At 38.8% G+C, this 26967-nt stretch overlaps 1 protein-coding gene across 1 annotated transcript; it reads left to right on the top strand.

The window, feature by feature from the left end:
• The first annotated feature begins 28 nt into the window (after window positions 1–28).
• niban2a (niban apoptosis regulator 2a) lies at window positions 29–26967 on the top strand. The gene is made up of 14 exons (XM_044095717.1): window positions 29–167; window positions 6780–6910; window positions 9649–9777; window positions 9855–9960; window positions 11258–11425; window positions 18483–18598; window positions 20370–20474; window positions 20543–20705; window positions 22229–22416; window positions 22511–22666; window positions 23619–23732; window positions 23820–23927; window positions 24004–24115; window positions 25125–26967. The coding sequence occupies exons 1-14, from the start codon at window positions 113–115 to the stop codon at window positions 25985–25987; spliced, it is 2514 nt and encodes an 837-aa protein (XP_043951652.1). The 5' UTR covers window positions 29–112; the 3' UTR covers window positions 25988–26967.

The raw sequence follows: 26967 nt of genomic DNA, 5'->3' as shown, positions 1-26967 counted from the left end.
GGAAGCCACAGCAGCACTGGCCGGACTGGGAGCCTGAAGCAGATTCCCTGCAGAGCGCCGGAGTCTTGGAGGTTTAACCTGGGAGTTAGCACCGCTGGGAAACGCTGTCGCCATGGGGGACGTGGTTTCCTCTCACCTGGACGAGAGCAGGCGGGAGATGATTACAGGTTACACCGATTTATCCATTTTATCCTTTTTAGGCTCTAACGCACCAAATTGGAGCACTTTTCTCCATTTTTAGAGTTCAAATGAGTCTTGAAAAGGAGATAATAAGCAGGTTTCCAGCAGAGGGGGGGGTATGTTTGTCTAAGTTTGGGTCTGATCTGCCTCCCACTGAGAAATGTTCCAGCAGAGCATGGAAACAAACCCAATCAGAGGGATTTTACATCAGGGTTCTGCTCCTTTGCTGACTTTTTTAATTGTTGGTTGTTTCCCTGCTGCTACTGGAGAGGAGGAATCTGAAGATTGTTGAACTGCAGACTCTCTTTTTGTTAGCTGTTGCTTTTTGTGAAGCGGCGAATAAAATGCTTTCTGGTGAAGTCTAGAGAAAAGGAAAAAAGGGAAGGGCCTCTTTGTTCAAATGCTTGTCAAGGAGAGATTCAGCGTGGTTATAAAAGCTGAATCATACATTTTGTCACATTTTGTTTTTATTGGGATTTCATGTAGCAAAGCGAACCATTAATGTTAAATGGAAGGAACCCTGGTAGTGGTTCACCATCCAGTGGGAAAACCACCTTAGATCATGTTTTCAGATGGTCTAGTCCAAGTCCAGTCAAGACAAAACTCAAAAATAGTTTCTCAAAGACGTTCTGCAGCAGCTGTTCAATAAAAACTTAGACAGAAAATCATCTCTGGACGGACAAAATTCAGTTAACTTTGAATTCAGCGATGCATCAATATCGATATCCGATATCGATGTTGTCGTTATGGCCAATATTTTATACATTTCACTACTTAAAAAAAGACCAGAAACCAATGGCAACAAAATAAAAATAACAACTGGCTGTTCATATCAACCCAGTTTTATTTATCAGACCAATACCAACTGGATCATGACATTTGTTGGTATTCCTCACTGGTTGGTGCATCAAGGCTTTCAGCACGGTAGAGGACCCGTCATGGTTTGGGTTCTGGTTACAATCAGTCAAATGTTGAAGCTGGTTTCAGCTTCTAACTTATTAAAATTCAATTTAAACTTTATGAGTAGACTTTACATCCTTGGTTAGATGACGTATAAACAACAAAAATTAAAATGTGGAACAATTACATAAATAAAATCTATAATTACTTAAAAATTAATCAATTCACATGAAAACATCTAAAAAAAGAAGAAAAAATCTATTTGGAAATGACGTAGCGGCATCATGCATCTACTAACCAAAACTGATGCAGAAGAAAAAGAAAAATATTTAAATTTAATAATTTTAACTCATAATTTAAATGTAAGAATTATAAATGACAAATTAGTTTAATATTCTTTAGTGGATGTATGAATTAAAAGTAGAAAAGAGAAAAATACTGCTGAATTAAATGATAAAATGTGGTATTTATTGATACATTTATGGGGCAAAAAAAAGTGGGAGTTTTCAGTTTCATGGTTAGAATAATTTTAAAAATTAGATCACCAGTCAAAACGGATAAAACTGAAACTAGATTCACATTCAAAATGGTGAAAAATGAAGAATAATAAGGTTAAAAAAGACGTTTATTAAAATAAAATAAAAACTACAAAAATATTTTTGAATGAGGCAGTGGCAGCATCAGGCTGTGGGAATGGTTTTTATTTTAGTTAATTTTGTCCTTGCTAGGGACTGTAGATAAATATAACAAGATATTATTAATAACAGTAATAAATGATGGTGAATTGAAACTATTTTTTTAGTTTGTTTTGATTTCATTTCCAAAAAGGTCCTGGAAAAAGCCTGAAAATGACCTTGAAAGTTCTTGGAAGGTGTTTGAATTTTCGCAGTAAAGCGCTGGCGTTGTTTTCAGAGTAGCGCAGTCGTAGGGGAGGATAACGAGGTGCAGCAGGCAGCGACATGCCTCACTCAGTCTGGCAGCGCCGCGCCCTTCCTCACCGCCGCCTCTACCTGCTCATCTTCCTCAGCGACTCGCGTGAAACCGCAGCCAAGCAGCAAACCTTTACCAGCCTCCCACAGCCACAGGAGAGCGACTCGGTTCGTGTCTGTTATTACACGTCCTGGTCTGACTTTGTAACGGCTGTTCGGGTTTGTCTGCATGGAGCTGTGCAAAAGTCTCAGGTCATTACTTAAAACCAGAAGTATTCTCTCTGAAGGTCTTTTATGGGGCCAGTTGGATTATTTTATATGCATTTATAGTAACTGATGCTGATAATTTGGTGGCCAAAAGAAATATGAAGGAAGGAAAGAGATGGAATTAGGGTAGATTAATCAAATTTTCTGGTTTTGAAGATTTAAATTTATGTTCATGCTTTTCTTAGTTTCAGCGATTTAACGTAAATCTTTACCTCAACTCTGCTAAGGTTTCCAAATCCAGCATTTTCCAGGACTGAAGTTGGAATCTCAGTCATTTAGCCTTACTGTTTCCTGCTGAAAGTCTTGCTCTCTCTTGCTTGTTCGCAATCTGAACTGAAGTCAGGTTTTTTTTCTCCCTCCCCTCCAGGGGATCTTTTGTGGGCTCTAGTGTCCCTTATATGAAAATAGGCTGACAGGAAAGGGGGAAGGAGAGGAGTGAAGACATGCGGCAAAAGTCGCTGGATCCCGGAATCAAACCTCCAAATGTGGGTCACACTATTCCCTACGTCACCACAGCACGCCCCTGAAGTCAGATTTTGACATGCTGTAGGAAATAAAATTTTCTTTTAACTAGTGCGTATTTTCTTTCTCTGATCCTACGAATTGCTAACCTTAACAGCTTTCACACTGAAGAGTGTTGACAGCTTTTACTGATCAGAAAAAGATCAGATTTTTATCTGGATGCAAGTCCAGCCAGATCAGCGGTTTACATCTCCAGTCCTCCACCATCCTGAAAGTTTTATTGTCTAGCAATGTTGGTTACGGAACAGGCCAGGTAGGATACAGGACAAGGGACGATTCAAGACTTTTGCACAGCCTTATCCCTCTGTTGCATGCAAATGCTACATGGATCGCAGCACAAGAGATAAAGGGATATCTCAGTTAAGCAAATCTTTAACAGTGGGTGACCACATTGTGTCAACAACCTGTTGGTGTAACTGGGATCACCAGGAAAGGCTGAACTGGAAAAGGAATGGTCTGAATCTGCAGAAAAAATGAGATAAATGGGAATTTTTTCCAGAATCCCGTGGTCTAAAAGCGGTTTGTCTTTTCTTCAGTCTGTCTGAATAAGACTCCCCACCTCTCTGCTGCGATGAAAAACACAACAAGATTACATAAGATAGGCCACCTGTTTCCTCACCAGTCTGACCTCAGAGAATAAATCACATTTCCTGGTAAAAACAGTTTGAATCAGTCTTACTCAGCAGTCCTTCACATTTCAAGACAGTAAATTTCTTTTTTTTATAAGGGATTTTAAGGTTCAATGAGGGAAACTTCCTCACATCAGACCAGGCAAGGTGCTCCCACTCTGGTCAAACACAGAAGACTCAGTGTTTTGGTTTATTTTTTTGCCTTCTAATCTTTGTCTCCAGTAGACTATTTAAAGCATTCCAGTCTGTTGACTTTGGCCCTGCAGGACGTCTGGTGGAAAGTACCAACTCGGTGCACAATTGTGGAGCCAACCGCAGTGACCAACACTTACCTGGTGCAAAATTGAGTTGGTATGAAGAGCATGAAAGCAAACATCCAACAGAGTGCTGCTACGTTTGGAGATCAGAATGCAGATGGGAAGTGCTTGATGTGCCAAACTGTTGAGTCATCATTTTTATTTTGGTTTCAATGAGGCAAGCAGAGCATTTAGACTCAAGAGAACAAAATGGAGAAGAAGAATAAGATGGACTATCACAAAGATCCCAACGGACCTTTTTTAAAAAAACATCTTGACAGTTGGACTTGTTGGTGTGTTTTGGATCATTGTCCGGTTGATGAACCCAACCACAGCTGAGCTTACAGTCACAGACTAAAGGTTGGTCATTCTCCTTCAGAGTTCATTGATCCATTATGGCAATTCAACCAACTGGTTTAGATAAAACTGTCCAAACTGACCAGGCACAGAGTGGAAAAAGTAACCTCAGACCTTCTTAATCCTTCATTATTCACAAATAGGGAAAACATAGAACGGTGGCAAACTTTTCCAAGAATGGCTAGCCAACCAGAAACCCTTTCACCAGAGGCGTGGCTGGTTCTTCCCCAGATTCCCCAGATTCATCTCCATTTTCAGATCCTGCACAGTTCCTACCCGTTTCTTTGGAACCACTTCAGGAGTGGTACAAGTCGGTATCGGGCACAAGTGATTTGACTGGCAGCAGACTAAATTTGTTGATGGGCATGTGGAATCCGGGACGAGACGAAATGGAGAACTGCAAATCGGAAGAGTGGATACATCGTCAGCTGGACTGGGCAATCCACAGGAAACAAATCTGCTGAGAGATTTTGGAGAAACTGACCTCCCAAGTGTACCCGCACAAAGTGACATAATCAGTTTCTGCATGGCTCATACGTCACCCACAACCCTGCACCAATTACTGAGGAACACAATACCAATAGAGACACACCCAACTTGGCTAGAACCGAACCAGAGATTGACCAGCAAGAGTGAGACTTGACAATGGAGAAGGAACAAAAGTCACACCAAGAGAACACCGGCGACTCATCCAGAAGATTCCTGAAGAATCCAAAATATCATGTGAAGAACCGCAGAGTTCCTCAGTTAGAGTCAGTGAACATGAGTCAACTACAAGAGTCACAACTTCCTTCTTCGTGAACTTAAATTTGAGTGCCGTCAGATTTTAGCAGTTGTAGGATTCCTCTTTTGTACAAGACCACAAGCCATTTCTCCTGCTAGCACTTGCACGTTTGTTTTGATTGGATTTACCCAGAATGTGCTGAGCTGCAGTCCACTTCCTGCATTTGGAGTTGTCTGAGGTCCGATTGATGTTTATACATGCATTTGAAACGAGTTCCCAGAGAGCTATTGTAGAGTTCGATTGCGCATTCTTACCTCCCTAAATGAATCAGACTTTACATGCAAACGAACTGGAGTTGGATTAAAGTGGACTAAACAGGGCTGGTGTGAATCCAAGTAAAGTTTTCTGAAATGTTTGGGATGAAAAGAAGCATAATGTTGTGGAAACCAACAGCCAAACAAAGTGGTGGTAGTGTGATGATGTGGGGCTGCTTTCTTGCTTCATTACATTGATGGAACCACAAATTTTGGTCTCTACCAGAAAATCCTGACGGAGAATGTCCGTTCCAAACCATGCAACTGCTGAAACTCTAAAAGACCACAAAATGAAGGTTGCAATCAAAGTCTGGACCAAATCCAATTGAGAAATAGTGCTGTGACCTTAAGGAAGATGCTTTATGCTCAAGAACGATTGAATGTGACTGAATTAAAGTTATTTCTCCATACTGATGCTGGTCATCAGAAACGTGTCGTTTCTTGCAGTGCTTGCTGTTTCTTCACTGGGTTTTGACTCAGACTCGTCCTCCCATCTCGTCCCATGAGTGGCTTGATGTTTTTTAATCTGCCTGTGCGTCCCTGTCCCCGTCTCCTACACATTCCCTCCATGTCTATCCTGTCCTGTCAGCGGTTTCCTTCCTGCTCTGCTCCCTCCTTCCTGTCCCCAAGCTTCCATAAACAGACCAGAGTCCACGTCTCGCTTGTTTACAGCAGTAAAAAACTTGATTTGTCCTCTGCAGGAGGTTCTTGGGACAGTTTTATTGGGATGCTACACAACTTCCTCCAAGCTGACACAATCTGGGCTTTTTTTTGTGGACGTGGAAGTGAAACGTCAAAGGTTCATTTAGCTACGGCTGAAAGAAGAAAAATCTAAATTAGCTGCTTCCCACTTGTTACCCAAAATACTATTCTGACTAATTGGACAAAATTAACTTCGAAAGGATGAAGTTAGGATTTCAGCTGAGATTATTTAGCCTTAAAAGATATTCAGAGTACGCTGGTCGCAATAAACCCGTTAAAAAGAGCTAAAAAATTTCTATTTGTTAACTTATAATAATAATTTTCTTCCTACCAAAAACTGACAACAACAAAAGTCTTCAGTTTGGTGTTTTGGTTTCAACCAGCTAAACAAGTTTAGTTTACCGAGACTTTATAATTACTTTTATTTGCTGCTTCTGTTTTATTTATTTTGGATCATTAAAGTTTTCCATTTCCGGTGTTCATCAGAATTTAAATTTTATTGATCTTTTATCATGTGTTCTTATTATGCCATTATTACCGTTACGTTACTTAAAAATTGTCTCCAAACAATATTGTCATTTATCATGACTTCCTAGGACAAAATGCAGAGTAGTTTGAGAAATTAGTGATTGCCTCACAAACTAAATATTACATTTAGTTACGTCTGTGAATAGAATATATTTTAAGAAATCTTTAAACACAGAATGCCTGCAGTTTGATGCTTTTGGGTAATAGTTGACAAATTCAGATAGAAATGATAAAAATTATGTTTTAACTGACAACTTATTGGTTAGATTTTCCAATTTGTGGTTTTGTATTTACAATAATCTGGTTACCAGCATTTCTTTGGAGATATTAACTTCACTTTTCACTTTGAAAGGTGTAATTTTGTACAAATTGTCCATTGAATAAGAAAATAATTGAGTTTTCTGATTGTATTTGTGTTTTTGCTCCTGCAGCTCGGACCAGAGATGTGATGAGGCAGTTTGGCGATTTGTACGAGAAGCAGTACGCCGTCGCTCTCTTCAACGTCGTTCGTTTTGAGATAGAAGGAGGCGGCACCGCGCAGACGCAGCTGCTGCACCGAAAGGCAAGTTTCACCACTCCAAATGTCTACAACACGGAGATGAGAGTTAAATTTCAGCTTCATTTAGTGACTATTCTTCACCAACGGCCAAAATCCTCAAGAAGAATGTGTCCAGGTCAAAGTTTTACTGTTTTCCCCCAATTAAACACGCAAAAATATTAGTGAATTCTTCCTCTTTTAGCTGCACAGCAGTAAATTAAATGTAATATTTTAAGTTTGCCTTAATGTTTACAACTACTTAACTTCAAGTTTATTATTTTCTCTATCAGTTAAATCTATGCAACAAAAATAAGAATTTTGCTTTGTGTATTTAGCTAGGAGTAAAGATTTGCTGGATGTTTAACTTATTAAACAGAAATAAAAGGAGAAAAAAAGTTAACTAAAGAAAAACAATTTGTGTTATTCTTGATATTTTCTGTTTAAAAAAACTATACATCCTTAAAAAAAAATTTTAAATGTCAATACGGCTGTTTTTGAAATGCAGTCCAAGACAAAGGAGAGGAAAAGGTCACACAAAATGAATCCAGGGGTCACAGACGGCCCCTGCACCACACTTTGGATACCAAATCATATTGAATGGCCTAGTCAAAGTCTCAATATAAATTAAGGTGAGAATCTGAGGCAAAATTTGAAAATTGCTGGTCACAGATCAACTCCATCCCACCGGCCAGTCATTCAGAAAAATGGCTGGAAATTTCAGTCTTTAAATGAAGAAAACTGGTTGAAAATCTCCAAAATATAATAATTTATTTTTATTCATCTATTTCTTTTTATTCTATAATATTTATTTATACTTTGTATAATTTCCACTTACTTAAGCACTACTTAAGTTGGTTTACCACATAAAAACCCTAATAAAACAACGTAAAGTTTGTGCCCAAGTTAAAAATTGTTTATTTTTGCAGCAAAATTAGCATCACATCTGTTAACCTTAACCTTTAACCCCAGGAACCGAAACAGCGCAGGGCGTTTTGTGTTCTAACTGCGGCGCTGTTTAGGTAAATCATCTGGTGATGAGACAGTCACTCCTTCCTGATCCTCCCTGCATCTGTGTCGCTGCTTCATTCAGAGAACTAATCAAGCTAACAGACGCGCCGCTCCCTCTATTATGTTTTAATCTGTAAACTTCCAGTTTTTTATTTGTCTGTTCAGACTGAGTCATTCATGCAGCTTTAAGATCTGAGAACAGAAACCACCTCCTTAAAATTAGATCAATACAGGATGAATGTCAGAGTTAACTTTGATAACTTAGCTAACTTTTAAACAATTTAGCACACTTAGCTTCCCCTAAATTAATTCTAAAGCGCTTTTGTAAACTTGCAGTTGAATCAAGTTCAACATCTGTGTTGAAGTTTTGGTAGTTAACTTAATTTAAATAGACATTTATACTCATGCTTTTATTTTGAAGTGAATGACTGCTCTGTTTCCTCTTTTTTTCAAACAAGAAACAAAAAATGGGCAATTAAATTGATGTTCCAGGGTTGTAGTCTCTCAAATAATTTGATGTTAACACTTTAGCATTAGCATTATGCTAAATACAGTTTTGGCATAGCGTTCTTAACGTTAGCGTAGTTAATGTTTATGATTAACCCTTTAGGGTTTCAGTGTTTCAAAGCAATTACATCAGAAAGTGTGACTTTAATCACTTATTTGCAAAAGAATTTTAGTTAATTTTGATGGTTCTAAAACTCACAAAGTTCCAAGTTTGCAAAAGAGATTTAAAAATAAAAATGAAGATAAACATAAAACACCTGATTCTCTCACAGCGGTTACATGCTACAGTAAGTAAAGTCACTCCCATTTAAAGACAAATATACGATTAACGCATCTTTTATGAATGAAGCCAAAATCTCTCAACATCAAACCTTAAAATATAATTAAGTAAAGAAGTGAAACTCTGCTGATTTGCACAAAGTTTTGTAGATGCATAAATGTGATTGGCTGACTGTTTTAATTAGCAGCTAAACTAATAAGTCTAATAAGGTCGCTGAAGAGTGAATATAATTAGATCAGAATGTGACTGTATTTAAATAAACTGCTTGGATAGAATTATTTACAATATTTTATGTATTTAAATGGTGCATGATTTCTCTGACTTTATTTTGAAGGGATCACAGTTTGTTTTAAATGTAGCAATGAGCCGATCCAGGATGTTACTGAATGTTTTTAGATTATTTTGTGCATCTTTAATGAATGGAGCTAATGTTGAGCTTTTCCACCCATCACTGGAGGGAAACTGGAGCACATTTCACACATGAACAGAGATGCAGGCAGCTGCTCATATGCATAAAAAATCTTCCATTTTGTTCTGTTTTTAATCATCAAATTTAATATGATGAAAATCCTCAAAATGAAATAAAATCCTAACTAATAAATCCATCACATTAATGCTAGCCTGTATTATCCGACACCCCTAAGCTCTAAGAAACACTTCTTTGATTATTAATTGATACATTTTTAGAATACATAAAAGTACATCTGTTGCAACCTAAACTTTCCTCGCCTTTGAGTGGAAATTATTTGATCCAAGGCAGGAACTCTACAAACAAACCGGGGTGTTGCACATCCTTCTGTAAACACCTTGAGGTAAAACTCCCCTCCCATCACTGTTTGGAAATTCCTCTTCAGGTTTTGAGACTCGTGGGAATGAAATAAATCCAAAACGTGTCAGAAATACGTCCAGTCTGATTTGCGTCAGGAACGTCTTCACAGGATTAACGGAAGATCTTTGGTTCTTCCAGGATCCTCTGGCGGGTCACACCATCTTCTCCGGGGGTTTGTTCCAGTACCTGGAGGAGAACCGGAAGTGGAGGAACCGTTTCGTCTTCATCCCAAACAGCTACGCCGTCGACCTCTACGAGAGCAAAGCGGTGAGTGGACGTCGGAGTGAACCGATGCTGGTTCTGAGGATCTGAAACCGGTTTGTTACCCCGTGTTTGCTTCGCAGGCCCACGACCGAATGCTGCATCCGAAGGTCTCCATTAACTGTGCCGGGTACAAGGCCCTGACCTCCATGGAGGAGTACATGGAGCTGCTCAACAGCAGCCTGCCAGGTGGGAAAACGATCCCAACGCCTCAAAATAAAACCGTAGTATCAATTTTTACAAAAAAATCTACCATCAGACATGGGAAAATGGTTCTTTCCTATTTGTTTAACAGAGTAAGTAGTAAGTTTTCCTGGGATAACAATTAGATTTTTAAACATTTTAGCGTTTCATCCAAACAAAAACTCCAACCAAACTGGAGATTTGAGAAAACTTTGGTTTTGTGTTACATGGGTAAAACGTAGATTTAGGATCCGGCACTTTACAGTCTGTGACTAATAACGCGCCAATATATCCACATGATTCCCAACTGACATTGTTTTATTTAACTTATATTCTAATCTGTCCACACAAAGGAACTTCCTGACGCCATGTTTACTTTCTAACAGGAAATCATGGTTATTTTGAAGCAATCTGATGTTAGCGCTTTAGCATTAGCTTCTGCAGAACTAATGTTCATGGTTAGCCCTGTAGGGTTTCAGTGTTTCACTGCAGCTACATCACAAAGCACGACTTAAATCACTCAAATTCTTGAAAATATTCATTTGTAGAGAAATTTCAGTTGATTTTGACGGTTATAAAACTCCTACAGTTTGTGGGAGTGATAAAAAAAAAATTATGAAGATAAAAATAAAACGCTTGACTGTCTCACAGCGGTTACACAACTTAGAGGGATTATTTATAAACACGATGCTCACTTGTTGCCATGGTTACCACATTTATCTTGCTGCTTTAACGTTAGCAAGCATGTTGTCAGTCAAATGTGATAAAATAAGTTATTCTTCCAAATTTACAATACTGAATGAAATGCATCTTACTGACATTAAACATTAAATGAAAGTGAATCGATAAATGGTGAGGGAAAATGTTCCAACATTACTTAATAAATAAAGCATTTTTAAAGCGATCGGATTGGCTGACGCAGGTTTAGCTTTGTGCTACACTGCCCCCTATGGGCCTGGCATGTTAAAAACAACGCTCAAAGCAGATTTATGTGAGTTCATGTGGATTACATGTGTTCTGATTTCTGTGTAATGACATTTAATTTTTTTTAGATTCAGCTACATGCACAAGGCCTTAAACTACTTATTTTGTGTTTCTACAGAGTTTAATAAAAATCATATCATTCTGATTTTCCTGTTACCTGTTTCAGGTTAATTAGGCTAGCATTTAGCATACCGAAACACTGACCACAGAGTACTATCAAAAACACAAGAACGATGCTTTAAAGCCACGTCTCTTCAACCTTTTTTAAAAATATTTTCTGTCGAAAATATGTCAAATGACTCCTTCTGTTCTGTTTCAGAAATCAAGGCCAAACCGAGCAACGCTCCCTTCATCAAGTGTGCGACCCAGTTCCCGCTGATCCTGTGGCACCCGTACGCCCGCCACTACTACTTCTGCGTGATGACGGAGAAGGAGCAGCAGAAGTGGCACGCCGTGCTGCAGGACTGCGTCAGACACAGCAACAACAGTAATGACATCTCACAGACACGCAGTAGACACACTGAGGCAGCACGTACCTTAATTTAGAGGTTTACTTTAGAAAACAAACTTTGTCTTTTAATTGAGCACCAAAAACAATCCAAGCCTTCCTTTGGATTTTTACTGTTCAGTATTTGTGGAAAATCTGTTTATTTCTAGAAGTTTACGTAACACAAACGTAAAATATTCAAAACAAAATGCAACTTAGGAAGCTGAAATATTTTGGCATATATACTTATACTTGATAGTATTGGTTGGTGTTTGTTCAGCAGCCAAACCCTAAACAGCATTTGTTGTTTTTAAATTAGGTAAATGTAACTTTATATTACTCGCTGTAAAGAAAATGGATTATAATCTGACATCAATTAAGGAAGAGGCAGCTGTTCAATACAAGTAAGAAAGTTTTTGACAATTTTTAAGAAAAATCTGCAATAAACTCCCAATTATTAGTGCAAAAAAATGTGGGGTCTTGTTGATTTAGCGATAATTTCCACAATAAATCTCAAGAAACTGGAAGAACTGATTGAAATAATCTGGCAGTAAATGGATAAAAACTGCATTGATTTGATTGATAATATTTATTTAAGCGCAGTTAATGTTTAGTCTAGAATCTAGAGGGTCGCATAAAAAGCTACAGGGGGCCAGAAACTTGAGTTTGACGTGGTGTAAATAATCACGCAGAATAAATTGGATTTCAGCAACAAACAAGAAAAATCAGAACCAAGCATCAAAACCTGCTGTGTGAACGTGGCGTTAGTTTCTGGAGGAGTAAAGCTACGTTACGTCTTCACAGATGTTTAAACATTTTTATGCTACTTTGGTGGAGGAATCGAAAAACTGTCCTTTTTGTTTGTGCATTGCATTTCTGTTTAGAAATATTAGCAGTGAGGAGGATACTTAAAGTTTTTCTCGGTCCCTTTCATCAGGGTGGGGAGCGACTCTTAAGCCGTCTCTACTTGCAGTGACATGACTCACATCTCATTGTTTAGACACTGAAAACAGCGACGCAGCAGGAAGTTGGAACCACTTTGTTTGTTGTGTTGTCATGCCCCACCTCCTGCCTCGGTGATCTTCGGTTGGCGGCGCTCACCGCCTGCCTTCATGACAACAAGGGTCACGTTTCTGAAGTTCAGCGCAGTTGATTCTGAGGAATGGTGACGAGCAGGAAATGAGGAATATGTGAACTCTCACAGAATCATTGATGAAGAAATGCAGACTAACATTTGCATGAATGGACTTGTTTGATTTCTGCCAGGTGGAAAAGCAGGAGGGATGTGACATTTATGTTGCAACATATTTACAAAATGAAACCCTTTCTGCTTGAGTAGATGTAGAGGCCTGGGCAGAAAGCAGCAACAGCACTACACACGTCAGTGCTTTCACTTTTAATTTATAAAACATTCGCTGTGACAATAACAAACTTCTCTGCTGCTTTAATGTTGTCTTTAGCACATTCCTTTTTAAGCTTTCTGTTTCTTCTTAAGTGTTAAAACTGGATTACCATGTGCTTTTAATGTTCGTTATAAATCAATAAATGAAAACAAATCTCAATTTTTCCTTCCAGACCATAACAGGTCATCTGAGGTAGAAGTGGATGAGTTTGTAACCTGGAGGTTTTGACTATTTATCCTCCGTTTACAACATGAGGACCATCAGGTTTTATCAGAATCAGTTTGGTTTGTTGATTCTTGTTGCTCCATATTCAACATTTATCTCCAGTGGTTCCGTCTCACAGTGGCAGACATTTGAAAACATGAAACCAGAGCGCCGGAAACCAGAAAAAATTTATATGAATGTGAAACATTGCAAAAATAATTAGGTATATCAATACCTAGATGGAATATAAAGCATTTTTCTTCAGCTGTTTACTGTTCAGCTGACTCTGATGTGGAGAAACCGCGAGTTAGATGTTGACTCAGAGAAACCGAGGGCTCATTTGAATCAGCTAAAGCTTTCTTTGTTTCATCCTTGATAATCAGCCAGTTGAGCGACTGGCCACTGCTTTGCATCACCTTAACAAGATGATTTGCAAATCATTCAGTTCATCATCCGACTAAAACTGGACGCACTCTAGAAATGTAGAACTGGACACTCGGAGCGTGTCCATGTTGTTTAAAACGAGCTGCAGAGCATTTTGTTGGGATTTTACAAAATGTGATTTAAGGAGAATTAAGTTTTGAGTACATTAGTAATTTTGTTGCTCATTATCCAAAATACTTAAACTTTAATCAGGCTGAATGGATGCAGAACGTCAGACTCACTTATTTTGAGAATTTTTGGCCTAAACTTTGACTAGGCCATTCCAACACGTAACGTTTTGGGTTATAATTCCTGCTGGAAGGTTGGTGAGTTTTTTCAGGATTTTTCTGCATTTAGCGCCATCTTCCCATCAAGTGAAACTAGTTTTAGTCTCATTTGATCAGATCTTTTAAAAGTTGAATAAAGGTAGACCCGTTACAATAAGCAATGAATCAATAAATTGCTGGTTCTGTTGGACCTCAGTGTTGATCATGACATATTACTGAAATGACCGGAGAGTTGGTTCGGACTCTCCAGTCCAGTACTCGGTACCGGTTTGAATTTTACACAAAGAACAGGGATTTCTTCTCATCAAAGCAGACAGAAGTAACATGTGGGGTTCTCCAAGGTTCTGTCCTAGGACCCCTCTTATTCAATGTCTACATGCTCCCTGTAGCTCAGGTTATAACAGGAAACCATAACTACGCAGATGATACACGGCTCTACATTACAACGTCACCAGGTGACTCTGAATCCATCCAAACACTGAACAGATAAATGTGTGGATGTGCCAAAACTTTCTCCAGTTGAATTGAAACAAAACTGAAGTTATTATCTTTGGACCCATAGAGGAACTATCTAGACCAGGGGTGGGCAATCCTGGTCCTCCAGGGCCGGTGTCCTGCAACTCTTAGATGTCTCCCAGGTCCAACACACTTGAATCCAATAGCCTCACCTCACAAGTGCAGTCAGGTTCTCCAGAGGCCTGGAGTTGCCCACCCCTGATCTAAAGTCAACGCACAGCTTCAGTTACTACAGTTGGACACTAGAGTCGCTACAGCTTCACATTAAAAGCTCATTTTGCACCAAACTTGGTATGAGTGATCCTGGTTGGATGCCTGACCATCTTATGTCATTGTGGTCTGACGTCATCTAAGCCCCGCCCTCTCAGAACAGGAAGGGACTTTTATTTACTTGGAAAGCTCCATCTCTGACCCCCCTTGAACTAATAAAGATGATCTTGTGTCAGAAGACAGATAACTAGGCTGAAATCTGACCTGAACCTTCAGAGCCACATTAAGACAGATACAAAGTCGGCCTTCTGTGACTTGAACATCTCCAGGATTAGAGGACTAATGTCTCAGCGAGATCTAGAGAAACTAATCAACATGTTTAACTTTAGTCGCATTAATTACTGCAACAGCATCTTCAAAGGTCTGCCGAAAAAATAATCAATCAGATCCAGAACGCTGCTGCTGGAGTTCTGACTAAAACCAGGAAGACAGAGCACATCACACCAATCCTAAAGTCCTCCCACTGGCTGCCTGTAGCTCAGAGAATAGACTTTAAAACACTGTTAATTTATAAATCACTGAACGGTTTAAAGATCTGCTGCTGTTGTATCAACCTTCCAGAAGTCTCATTATGTAAATAATGTCACTTTTAGTGCAAGTTTTAAGGTAACCTTTCTTTAAAAGTGTCGTTATTTACAGAATAATGCAATAATACATTGTGTATTAAAAAAGTACCAAATGACAGCTCTTATAAACACTGTTTATCTTGGATATTTATTCTTCCAGTTCCAGTGTTACATGTTTATTAGAATCTAAAGTTTATTAATCTTTGAAAAGTTATTTTACCTGAAAATGGTCTCAAAACAACAATATTACCTTTTATGTCAATAACTTCATGGACTATTTATCGTCCAGCAGAATTTGTTACCATGCCAGGATTAATTAAAGGGCAGTTTTACATCTTAACTTGCTCTTTGCACGTTGTTTTACGATGTGAAATCCTGCCTGGTTGTGTGTGTGTGTTAGCTTCCAGAACATCTTAAATAAACCCTGACTGGGTCTGCTGCTCCCATTCAATGCCAGGCCGTCAGGCGGCCGGCGGGCGGGGACCTAAAGCTGCTCGGCGGTTGTGATGTCTGCGGCTGATGGTGTGTTTCCGTGGGTGTTTACTGTCCTGTGGGTTTGGCTGCTTCCATTCACTACAACCATATGTGGAAACAGCACTCATGCATGTCGCTGTATGAAGTGTTAAAGAAAGACGCGCTTAAATTGAACCAGGTTTTATTTTAAAGGCGGAAGGAAAATGACAAAAAGCAAAGAGAAAAACGTTCTGTGAGGTCAGAGAGGAAAGAGAGAACCGGCTGAGTGTTGGTGAGGCGGGCAGAAAGGGAAATGCCTTAAATAAAACCACCGTGGTAAGTGCTGCCACATGTTCTATTAATAATACATTCAGCGCACACACACACACACACACGCACAGAGCAGCACAGCTGTAATCTGAACTGAGCTCGCTGCTGGAAAATGTTTAGATTTTTACAGGCCTGACAGGATAAAACATGGAGAGCTCCTGGAAAATTCATAGAATTAAGATTTAATGTTTTTCTTTAAGGGTCAAAACTGATGCAGTCAGGAATAATTATGTTTCATATTAATTATGATATTAATCTGAAACATTTATGAGATTAAAGTCATAATATTAGCAGAATAAAGACGTGTAGTTAAGAGAGAAAAGCTTTGATTGAATCAAAAATGTCAGATTTCGATTGTTTAATTATTTCTAATTTGATAATTTGATGCTGACGTTAAAAGATGAAGATTTGTTAAACAGATAAGATAAATTCAGAAGATGCTCAACATTCATCTTAACTACTTCTGTTAGTTTTCTAATAAAATTACAACTTTATTAATGTATTATTTTAACTTTGTCGTACAACTTTAATCTTGTAATAATACAACTTAATGCAACTTTATTGTCTCAATTTTATCAGGTTATTCTTGTAATATTACAACTTTATTGTATAATTTTGACTGTATTCTTGTAATATTACTATTTTTAATATAACTAAATTATATTACTTTATTATCCTAATTTTTAAAAAATTCTTCTATATTATTCTCATATTATTTTAACTTTAATCTCCTAAAACACAAATATTTATCGCATTATTACAACTTTCTCACATAATTTTATTCTGGTAATTATTTGTTTTCTCAGTCCCAGGCTTCTTCTGGAGCAGAATTATGACGCATATGTAACTTTAAAAAATAAATCACACACAGGTCTGCTTTAATGTGACATGACTGCAGATTGTCTGTCTGACTTCTATCACATTTAGTTTCTCATACGGAAGAGAAACAAACTGCGAAAAGATCAGAATTGGGCCAAAATAAATAAGGAAAATATTACACATAAAATGCAGTTCACAAGGATTTACAAATAGTTTTAAAAACAAAAGGCTAAAATAATGTTTAAAAGTAAATAAAAAATACAAATATTTAATAAAAGCAGTAAATAGTGGTTAACGCTTCACTTTGCTGTGTTGCATCAGAGCGACTGCAGTGGATCAGTTATGATATATTTTGATGAAAACACAGTAAAAACATCCAGTATGTTGAACTTTATAAAGTTTTGTTCTCTTCTGAATTAGTCGCACCGTCTGAAACGCACCTGAAGCCACAGGAATGTCCACAGGTTGATCCAGCAAGTTACGCATTTTTAAGCTTCTCGCTTCGCTGCATGAAGTTTAAATCTGAACACAGAAAAATTCACATGCATGTCCTCACTGGTCCCAGTGATGCTGATCAGTCTGGTAAGGTGTGTTTGAGTGCTGTGGCCATTTATCCAGAGAACATGGAGCCCAAAGTCCGGCTGCGCAGCAGAACTTCCTGTCTGGTTTCCCTCCTCGTCCAGAGTTCTGGGTAACTTCCTGTCTTTGTGAGCCGCCTCTTAGTCACACACTCGTCAACGGCTTGACAGGCATTCAACGGTGTGTGTGTGTGTGTGTGTGTTGGAGTTTTCAACAAACAAATCATCACTCTGGCTTCCTGTCTAACTCAGCATCCAACAGGAGAGCAGGAAGCTGCTGCTTCTCATGCCACCTGCTGCCAACAGCAGCTTCCAGCGGCTCCGATTCATGAAGGTCCCACTGCGGCTAATGTTTGGTATTTACTGTAGAAACACATCTGGGACGGACGACTCAGAATCAGAAGCTCAGTTCTGTTTTCGCCAGAGTAAACTTCCTCAAACCGATCCGACGTTTTTGTTCTGTCGTCTCATTGGCTGAGGGGGAGACTGGGAGGGTTGCCACAGCAACCAGCAGGTCAACATCTTCCTGTTTTTAGGGCTCACACAGACGTGTGTGACGGTGCATCAGAGATGTTCCCTCTGATGTGACTCAGTTGGCAGGGAAACAAAATAAATCCAAATATAACAAATTCTTCTTTTTTTTTACTCGTTGCATAGTTTTAATTTATTAAATACAATTTTTTAAAACATTTTAATTGCCCGTTTTAATTTACTTTGCAACTTTGGATTTTATCTTTAAACTTGAAAAAAAAAATCATTTAATTTTATTTCAATTATTTAAACTACAGGTTAATATAATTATTATAATAGACATTTTATTTTACTTATATAAATATTATTTGGTAAATTTCCATATTTACGTCTTATATTTTTGCAATATTTAGATTTCTTTGTTTTTTTTTTAGGCTTATCTTAATAATCAGAATATTTTTATTGTTTTTTGGTCAGAATTTTAATATGGTTTAAATATTTGTGATGTTTTTCCAACATATTTAAATGTACAAAGTTTTATAAGTATTTTTAGACTATAAAAATTCTTATTTTTTATATAAAAGCACTTGGTTCAATTTTTTTCAACTACATTTTATGTTTTTTTATTTTTCTGCATTAATTTATTTTTAATTATTGCATTAATTAACTTATTTTTTCATTATTAGTATAATTATCTAGCTATTATATATATTTTATTTGCCTTTATTTGTGTCCAGGTCTGTCAGAGGAAAACACGGTTCAGACTCCGGCCTTCACCGACTCTGTGAGGCGCTACAGACAGGTCAAAGGTCACTACGGCACCTGGGAGATGATGTGCGGATCGCCGCCTCAGGTCAGGACCTTAAATTATTCACGTCTCAAACATGTCCGCAACATAAACTCTGTGGGAGCCTCTGCATATTTTAACGAGCCACGCCCTAATTGAAGGGAGGATTGTTACCGTGGTGACGGGTTTCCTTCAGGTTAAACACAGAGGAGGTATTTCTCAGGAAGAGTTCAGGTGATGAGAGACGTGCAGCTTTTAACGGAGAGGTTTCCTCCTGAATTCTGGAGCTTTTATAAACATTTCTGATTATCATCTCTCTAAATAATTTACTTTCTGTTTCTGCCAAAGCTTTGTGCTTTGAAATTTCCTCCATAGACTTCAATTATTCAAATTTACCATCCCGTTTCCTGAAGACAGCATTACCTACACAACCACAAAAACAACCCCCACATTAATGTGTTCATAATTAGCAGACAAGGAGTTAAATTTGACAATAATATTTCTATTTCAGCCTTTTCACCGTGTGAAGGACCGCTATAAAAAACACATAGCCTGAATAGTTTCAGTAATCCTGAAGCCGCCTCGCGCCCTTTGAGCTGCCAGGTCCTTCAGGGCAGAACTGAAAACAAGCAGCAACATACTTTTCTGCGTTCCTGCAGCAGGAAAGGAGCAGCTGTGTGAAATATGCTTGATATGGAATATTTAGGTGTGACGAAAGAAATGCAAAGAGCAAAAGAAAGTCTGTAGCAATCAGTTTTTATGCTATAGAGATATATGAAAATGAGATTATGAGTGTTACCTCATTTTGATTTTTATAAAGCTAACGCCTTTGATACCTAGCCTGCAGTCTGCTGCTTTACGGGTTTATTTATATGTAAAAGTATTTTCTTTTAGCATTTTTTTCAAAAGTTTTTTTAAGAAGTTTTTTTTTCCTTTCAACAATTTTTTTCTCTTATAAATATACATGTACACACACAAGTTATTTTTAAAGACAAAATTTTTTAAAATATATGTATTTAAGAAAAATATATTTTAAAAAATTATATACTATAATACTATATTATTAATATATTAGAAATATATATATATATATATATATATTTAAAATGAAAATAAGAATATATATACAAATTTAAAAAAATAATGTACAAAAGTAGTTTGTGACTCTTGGACTAAAACCACAATGTTTGCTGCAAACTGATACAGTTTCATCTTGCAAGCCGCTTCCAGACCAACAAACTTTTAAATAAACAGGTGGTAACAGTGGAGTTTGTCCAACCGCTCAGTCTGAACAATGTCTCAGTAAACATGTAAGCCTCCATGTTGGTGCTGAGGTTGATGTGTCCTCCGTAAATCAGCCTCCCTAAAGCGACCGTGCAGCCACACAGAAAAGACGGAGTGCTGTTTTTAAACGTCTGTGTTTTCCCTGATTGGTTGTGACTAAAGCTAACACTCCCAAAACGCAGGGAAACTAAAATAAGAGCGGATGGCTTATTTTTAATTCAGTTTATTACGAGGTACTTTACAAAAAAAAAAAACGTAATTTCAGTTCAATCAGATCTACATTCAGACGAAGCTTTTATTTTTCACACGTTTTTTTCTAAGTTTACTACAACCTTCATTTCTGAAAGCCGACGTCTTTAGCTCGGTTTAGCTAGCGGGTATTACTTAGCCACATGCTAATCCAAGCTAAATGCTAAGCAGTAGTCGCTAATGTCCTAAATTCATACACCCGTTCATCTGTCCATCTATCTGTCTGTCCGTTCATCAGATTTAGCTCTAGGTGTTTCCTTGGTCGAACTGTTTGTCTCCATGACAACCGGGTTCTGTTTTCCAGATCCTGGCTAACCTGGTTCTGGAGACGCTCCAGCCTGAGCTCAGAAATGCGATTGGCCCTCGGCTCAAGGGGAAGCTGCAGGACAGACAGAGGAAGTGGATGTTGGTGAGTTTCTGTCCCACCGACACGTTCTCAGTCCATTCAGGCTCTCTGACCGTCTCCCTGTTCTCCAGATCTCTGACGCCGTGTACCGGCAGGTTCTGACCCAGACAACTGGCCAGTACGCCGCCCTGGTGGACGCCTGTGAGGCCCAGAAGCCTTCGCTGGACGTCAGACTGCGCGGCGACATGGACATGCTCGTCACAACCAAAGAACACGTCATCGGCAAGATCAGAGGTGGTTGGAGTTAGAAGTTGCTAACGCTGGTTTAAAGCTGCAGTGTGCAACTTTTAGAAATAAATAAATGTTTTTCACATTTCTGTCACCATGTTGTGACAGTAAAATATCTGTAAAAACATCAACTTCCTCCACCTTTTCCATGAGCTACTGTTGCCATCTGAATAAATGCACCAAAATCAACCAAGCAGAACCAGGAGGCGGGGCTTCACGCTGCCAATCAAGCTTGTGAATGACCAGGAAACAGCTTAATGTTGCCGTTTCTCTACCATCTCTTTTGGCTATGCTAACTAGCCTCAGCATTGATGCTAGCTGCAGCCTAGCAGGAAGAGCAAGAGGGTGTGTGGGAAGGATGATTGACAGCAGTAAGACCCACCTCCTTGCTCTAATTGGACACAGATTATCTGTCACATTGAAGTGTTAATATAGTTACAGTTTCAACAAATATATTTTATAAAAGCTACATACTGCATCTTTAAGGCTTACTGCTCTGAATTCAAGTTTTTACTAATTTACGTCGCTCTGATAACCGTCAGTCTGACTGAAAACATCCAGAGAAGCTCAGTTTTCATCTGGTTTATTTTATGAATCATCTCTTATTTTAGGTTCCAGTTTTCATCTCCGTTTGTTCTCATTGGTCCAATATGACACATCGAGAGGAAGCATCCTGTTTTTTTGAGTCCTTCCAAATATAAAGAAAATGAGTTTCATGGTGATGTCATCATCATGTCAGCATTGCAAGTTAAGGAATAAAGTAGCTCAGCAGCTTTTCCTTTTATGGGAATTTTATTGTCACGTTGAACTAAACCTAAACGACATTTAAATGAGATCTAGTAATGAAACAGGTTATTTAAATAGAGGCTATCTTTATTCTACTTAAGTTCTTTGCTTCCTGGACGTTTGGTAAAGTAATCAACTAACATCGCCTACATTTTTCACAACGTTCATCTTTAATCAAGCTTTTCAACCCACTTGTGGATCATTTTACAGCCTGCATTTCCTCTCAGACCAAGATGTTGATTTGAAATTTCTTAAACCGTCAGGAAATGTTTAGGATTTGGTGCAGGACCAAATTTTTTCGCTTTTTATCTTATCATAAGGGAATACTATTTAAACTTTCAGTCCACATCCAAACATCTTTACAGTTCACCTTCATTATTTATTTCTTTCCTCACATCCTTCATTTGTTTTGTATTTCTCATTTTTATCCTTTACGTTTTTTAAAGTTCCTTCAGTCTTTCCCTTTTTTTCTTAGTTTTTCCTTCATGTTTTGCATTTTCCGTCATCACAGTGAACTTTTACACTTTAAAAATTAGTCAAAAATGTCGTCCGCTGATCCTGACACCGTGTCATCATCTCAAACATGCGGCTCTTCTTATTGAGGCGGGGTGGAAGATCTGCATTCCAGCCACCTGTTGTAAAAAATCCTCCAGAACAACATGACACGTGTTCACCAACGTGTTCCCGAGAGAAACCCACAGGTGTTCTGACTCTTCTTCTGGTGTTCTGTCGCTGACCTCCAGCCCTGGTGATGCCGAAAGCCGAGCAGCTCCTGCGCAGCAGCATCCAGCCGTACCTGGGCTCCATCCTGGACGCCCTGATGGAGCCCACCAGCCGCGGCTTCGCCGAGGTCCGGGACACTTTCTTCAAGGAGGTGGTGGAGATCAGCAAGAACTCGCTCAACGGCGGCGGCAAAGACAAGCTGGGAGAGGTGAGCGGAGGAACGCGGCGGCCTTAGATTGCTCACCAGGGAGTGTCTGAGGCTACGCCTGAGATCACTGTGTGCCTTTGTGATTGTGCTGCAGCAACTGGAGCGGCTGTCCATGCTGGCCTTCCACCCGGTGAAGATGCAGAGTGGCTACCAGCAGATGCAGCAGCTGAACCTGGAGGGGCTGCAGCAGAGGTTTGACGTCTCCAGCCCCAACGTGTTCGTCAGCAGAGCCCAGATCCTCATGAGGGAGGTGAGACATGCGCAACTCTGCTGCCACCTGCTGGCCTTTTACAATAACCAGATGTGGGCAGAGAACCCGAAAATTATACTCAAGTAAGAAGGAAAAAGGTATTTGGTATAAAGTCCACTCAAGTGCTGAGTAAATGATCAAATTAATCATTTAATATTTAAAAATTACATAATCAGATGGGTCAAAATAAGAAGTTCAGAGGAAATTTTGGTATCTACATTTACCACTTTGACTTTCTGGCATTTTAACAATTTCCTAACTGTACAAAGTCAAACGATGTTTTTGTTTTAGTTTTACAAATTTATGGCTTTAATTATGGAAATTTTTAATTGGTAACTTTTTTGAGGAAAATTTCTAAGCTTTTCTTGTAATTATGTAAAATTAATCTTAAAAATTGAGAGGTTTTTTTTATTGGTGGAAATTCACTCCTTCATAGCCATTTATTTAATATTTTAACTACAGTTATCCTAACACTCCATAGCAGAAAAACACTGGAATGAGGTACAGGTGTGTTCCAGGGATTTTTACAGATTTTAGACCCAAATTTTTATCCACCAACTGATCCATTAATTTCTAGGGCTGCACGATAAGATGAATGTTGCCATGACGATATTCCTACTAAATCTTTAAATTTTCAGCTTTTAAAAGACAATAAATAAATAAATGAACATGAAGTTTGGGCATTAAGGGCATGGAAGGTTTATACAACCAGCTGTAAATTAATTTTAATATAATTTGCTTCCATTAAAATTCAAATAATTTTAAAAGTACAGCATTCTGCATGCAGGGCGCGCTTTGGTTCGTTATATTTTACTCTTTAGTACTGCAGTTCTCCGTCCGTCTCTTTCTTGTTTGCAGTCTTTGGTTTTTCCAGGTTTGATATTTAAACTTTTGCATGAACAATGATGGAGTTTCATGTGTGGAAACGTTTTAAATTTGCTCGTCTGGGCAGCAAATGGACAACGCGGTGTTCACGTTTGAGCAGCTGCTGCAACAGGCTCTGGAGGCGCAGGGCGAGGACGACCTCTGCAAAAACATCCAGAAGTGTCAGGACAGAGTTATCAAGGTGAACCAGCTGCAGATCTGCGTTTAAATCCGATTTATTTTTAACAAGCAGAATGAAAACAGTCGGCTCTGTTTGTCTTCCTATCAGAAATACGACTACGACAGCAGCACGGTGCGGAAGATGTTCTTCAGAGAGGCTCTGCTGCAGATCGTCATCCCCTACATGCTGCAGCAGCTCGCCCCGTCCTGCACACCAGTCAGTAACGCAGCGGCTCTTCCACGCTCCTGTCAGACGTTTGTTCGCCGTGTTAAAGTTGTGATGCTCTCTGCAGGAGCTGCCTCGCTTCCAGGAGCTGATCTTTGAGGACTTGTCCCGCTTCCTGCTGGTGGAGAACATGTACGAAGAGGTGGTCCTGCAGTCCGTCTCCAAGGACATCATGATGGGTGAGGACAAAAAAACACAACAGCTGCCCTTTTGATTCGCTCCAAAAAAGAGGATTTTATCAGGAATTGGGATAAACTATAACATTGTTGTTTGGAAATTATTTTCAGGTAAATATACCGAAAATGGCATAATAATAATAATAATAATAATAATAATAATAATAATAATAATAATAATAATAATAATAATAATAAGATTACCGTAATAAACTTTAATTTTGTAAAGATCAGTTAGCCTCAATGCGTTGTAAGCCTGGCGGGTCACCAGGCTTTATTTGCTCCCACCAAGCTAAGTGTAAACAAATTATATTTATTTTAATGTTTGCTTGTTTAGTTTATTGCTGGTATTTATGTGCTGTTAATAATGTCTTCCAAACACAATTACTTAGTGATATTTTCACATTTTCAGTCAACTTCATAATCTATTTGATGTTTTTTGTGTTTATTGTTTTTTGAATATTTAAAATGTTTTCCAGTCTTACTGTTAAATGTTTATTATAAATGAAATAAAAGTGTTCTTTTATTATTATGCCATTAGCATTATATTACTGGAAAATTGTCAAAAAAATATTATGGTTTATTGCAATAACTTCTGGGGCTATCAGGAAGAGTTGTGTTGCTTAATTTCTATTGTAATTATTAATATTTTTTGGAAAAGCATTTTTCTTTAGACTTCATAATATATTTAATTCATGGTTTTGCATATTTTTAATTTTAATTTATTGTTTTTGGTCATTTTGCTTTGTTTGTTACAGTGTGAGGTCTTTTTTAAAATTTAAGCTTTATTAATCTTTAAGCAGGTAAATTTGCATTATACCATTATTAATGTATTACTTGAAAATAGATTAAACAAAATATTGTTTATCGCAATAATTTCTGGGATAATTTATCGTCCAGGAATCGATGTTACTGACAGGCAGACGTGCGGACGCCTTTTCTGAAATTTTTAATAAAAACATGTAGGAACTGTGTGAAGATAAATGACTTTGTGTCTGTTTTGTTTGTCCAGCGGTGAAGGAGGCGGCGGTGCAGCGGAGACACAACCTGTACAGAGACAGCATCGTTCTGACCAACAGCGACCCCAACCTGCACCTCCTGGAGGAAACCCCGTCGGTGGACTGGGGCGCCAAGTTCAGATCCGACGGTCCAGACGGCGGAAAAGAAAAGGGATTCAGAGACAGACGTAAGCAAGTGGTCTCCATGATCCAGCTGGAGGGGCTGCCCATCCCGTACGAGTCCTGCCTCGAGGTCCCGGGGGTGGAACTCATTCCCGAGGAGGACGGGGACGTTGCCGAGGACGACGGAGTGGAAAACGAGGAGAACCCAGGTCCGTCCGAGGACCCAAAGTCTCCCGACAGCGTGAACCAAATCAGAGACCTGATCAACCCGGTGGTGGAGGTGGTTCTGCCGGGTCCAGAAAAGGACGCCACCAACGGAACGGAGACCACCAACGGCACCATCACCATGGAGGACGGGCTGCAGGAGGAAGTGACGCACGTCACCACCATCGTGGGCGACAACATCAACAAGTCCAAGTCCATCATGGAGCAGCTGATGGGCAGCAGGAAGCAGAAGGAGCAGCAGGACGAAGCGGCCGTCCAGAAAGCCATCGAGGAGATGGAGATGGCGGTGCAGGAGGAGGACAGCGAGCCGGCGAGCGAACCGGCGAGCGAACCGGCGAGTGAACAGGAAACGAGCGAACAGACGGCAGAAGCCTCTGACTCCGACTCTCAGCCGCTAGCGACAGACTGCGCCTCGCGTAACGACGACAGCGGCTTCCAGTCCCCGACCAACGAGGCCGAGGCCGAAACGATCACTAACGGTCCGGACCAAACAGCCGACCCGGCGGACGTGGAACTGCTGCTAGCATAGAAAACTATAAAAACCCAAAACACGATGAGAAAATATACGTTTATTTATTAATGTGTTTGTCAGACATTTAACAAAAAGTAATCGTTGGAAGTAAAGACCGTTAAATTCATACCCGAGAGAAGTCTAACAAAATCTGTGTCAAACGTTTGTGCAACAAAATTCTTCGTTCCGCTATCATTGTGATTTTATTAATGTTTCCAGAGGTCATGAAGGGTCAACCAACCCCCACCTTCTTCAAAACAGACAAAATCTGTGTCAATTAACTCGACTACATTTATTCCAGATTGTGCAACAAACAATTCTGTTTGTGCTGCTTTAGTTTTGAAGATATTATTGACAGTTTAAAGGTCAATCAGACCACTCATGTTACCCAAATCTAAGAGAATTGGTGTCAAATGTATGTGCCGCTATAATTTTAAAGATATTAATAGAAAACAAATTTGGTGTCAAACAACTCGGCTATGTTTGTGCCGCTTTTGCTTTGAAGATATTAATGATGACCTCTGGAAACGTTTTTATTAACATATTTAAAATGATAGCGGCACAAACAAAACATTTTACTGCACAAACTCACCAATTTTGTGAACTTCACCCAGATTCATCATCTGCAAACATTTTATCACCTTGTTTTAATCAGCTTGCTTCATTTGATTGTAAATATGTGCATCTGACCAGCAGGGGGCGCCACAGCTGAGAACCTCCTGTATTTTCTTTGTTTCAACACAATTATTGATCTTCTAAGGTAATCAACAACGTCTGTTTTAAATACATGAACGTGTTTATAGTAAATACATTTGAGTTAAATGTGATTTTTTTTTTATTTAATGTTTTTGTTTAATATTTTATAATCTCATGGAGTTTGTAACCAGTCATGATGTAAAGTTGATTTCATTCGCTCATATTAATGGGATCATAGCTGTGATTATCAAACTGTACGCTACTCTATCAGTTATTTAAATAAAGGTTTGTAGTTTTGTGTA

Source organism: Gambusia affinis, linkage group LG17 (assembly GCF_019740435.1).
Source record: "Gambusia affinis linkage group LG17, SWU_Gaff_1.0, whole genome shotgun sequence".
NCBI lineage: Eukaryota > Metazoa > Chordata > Actinopteri > Cyprinodontiformes > Poeciliidae > Gambusia > Gambusia affinis.
Note: the sequence above shows the minus strand (reverse complement) of the source record. Positions and strands in the feature narration are given on the sequence as shown.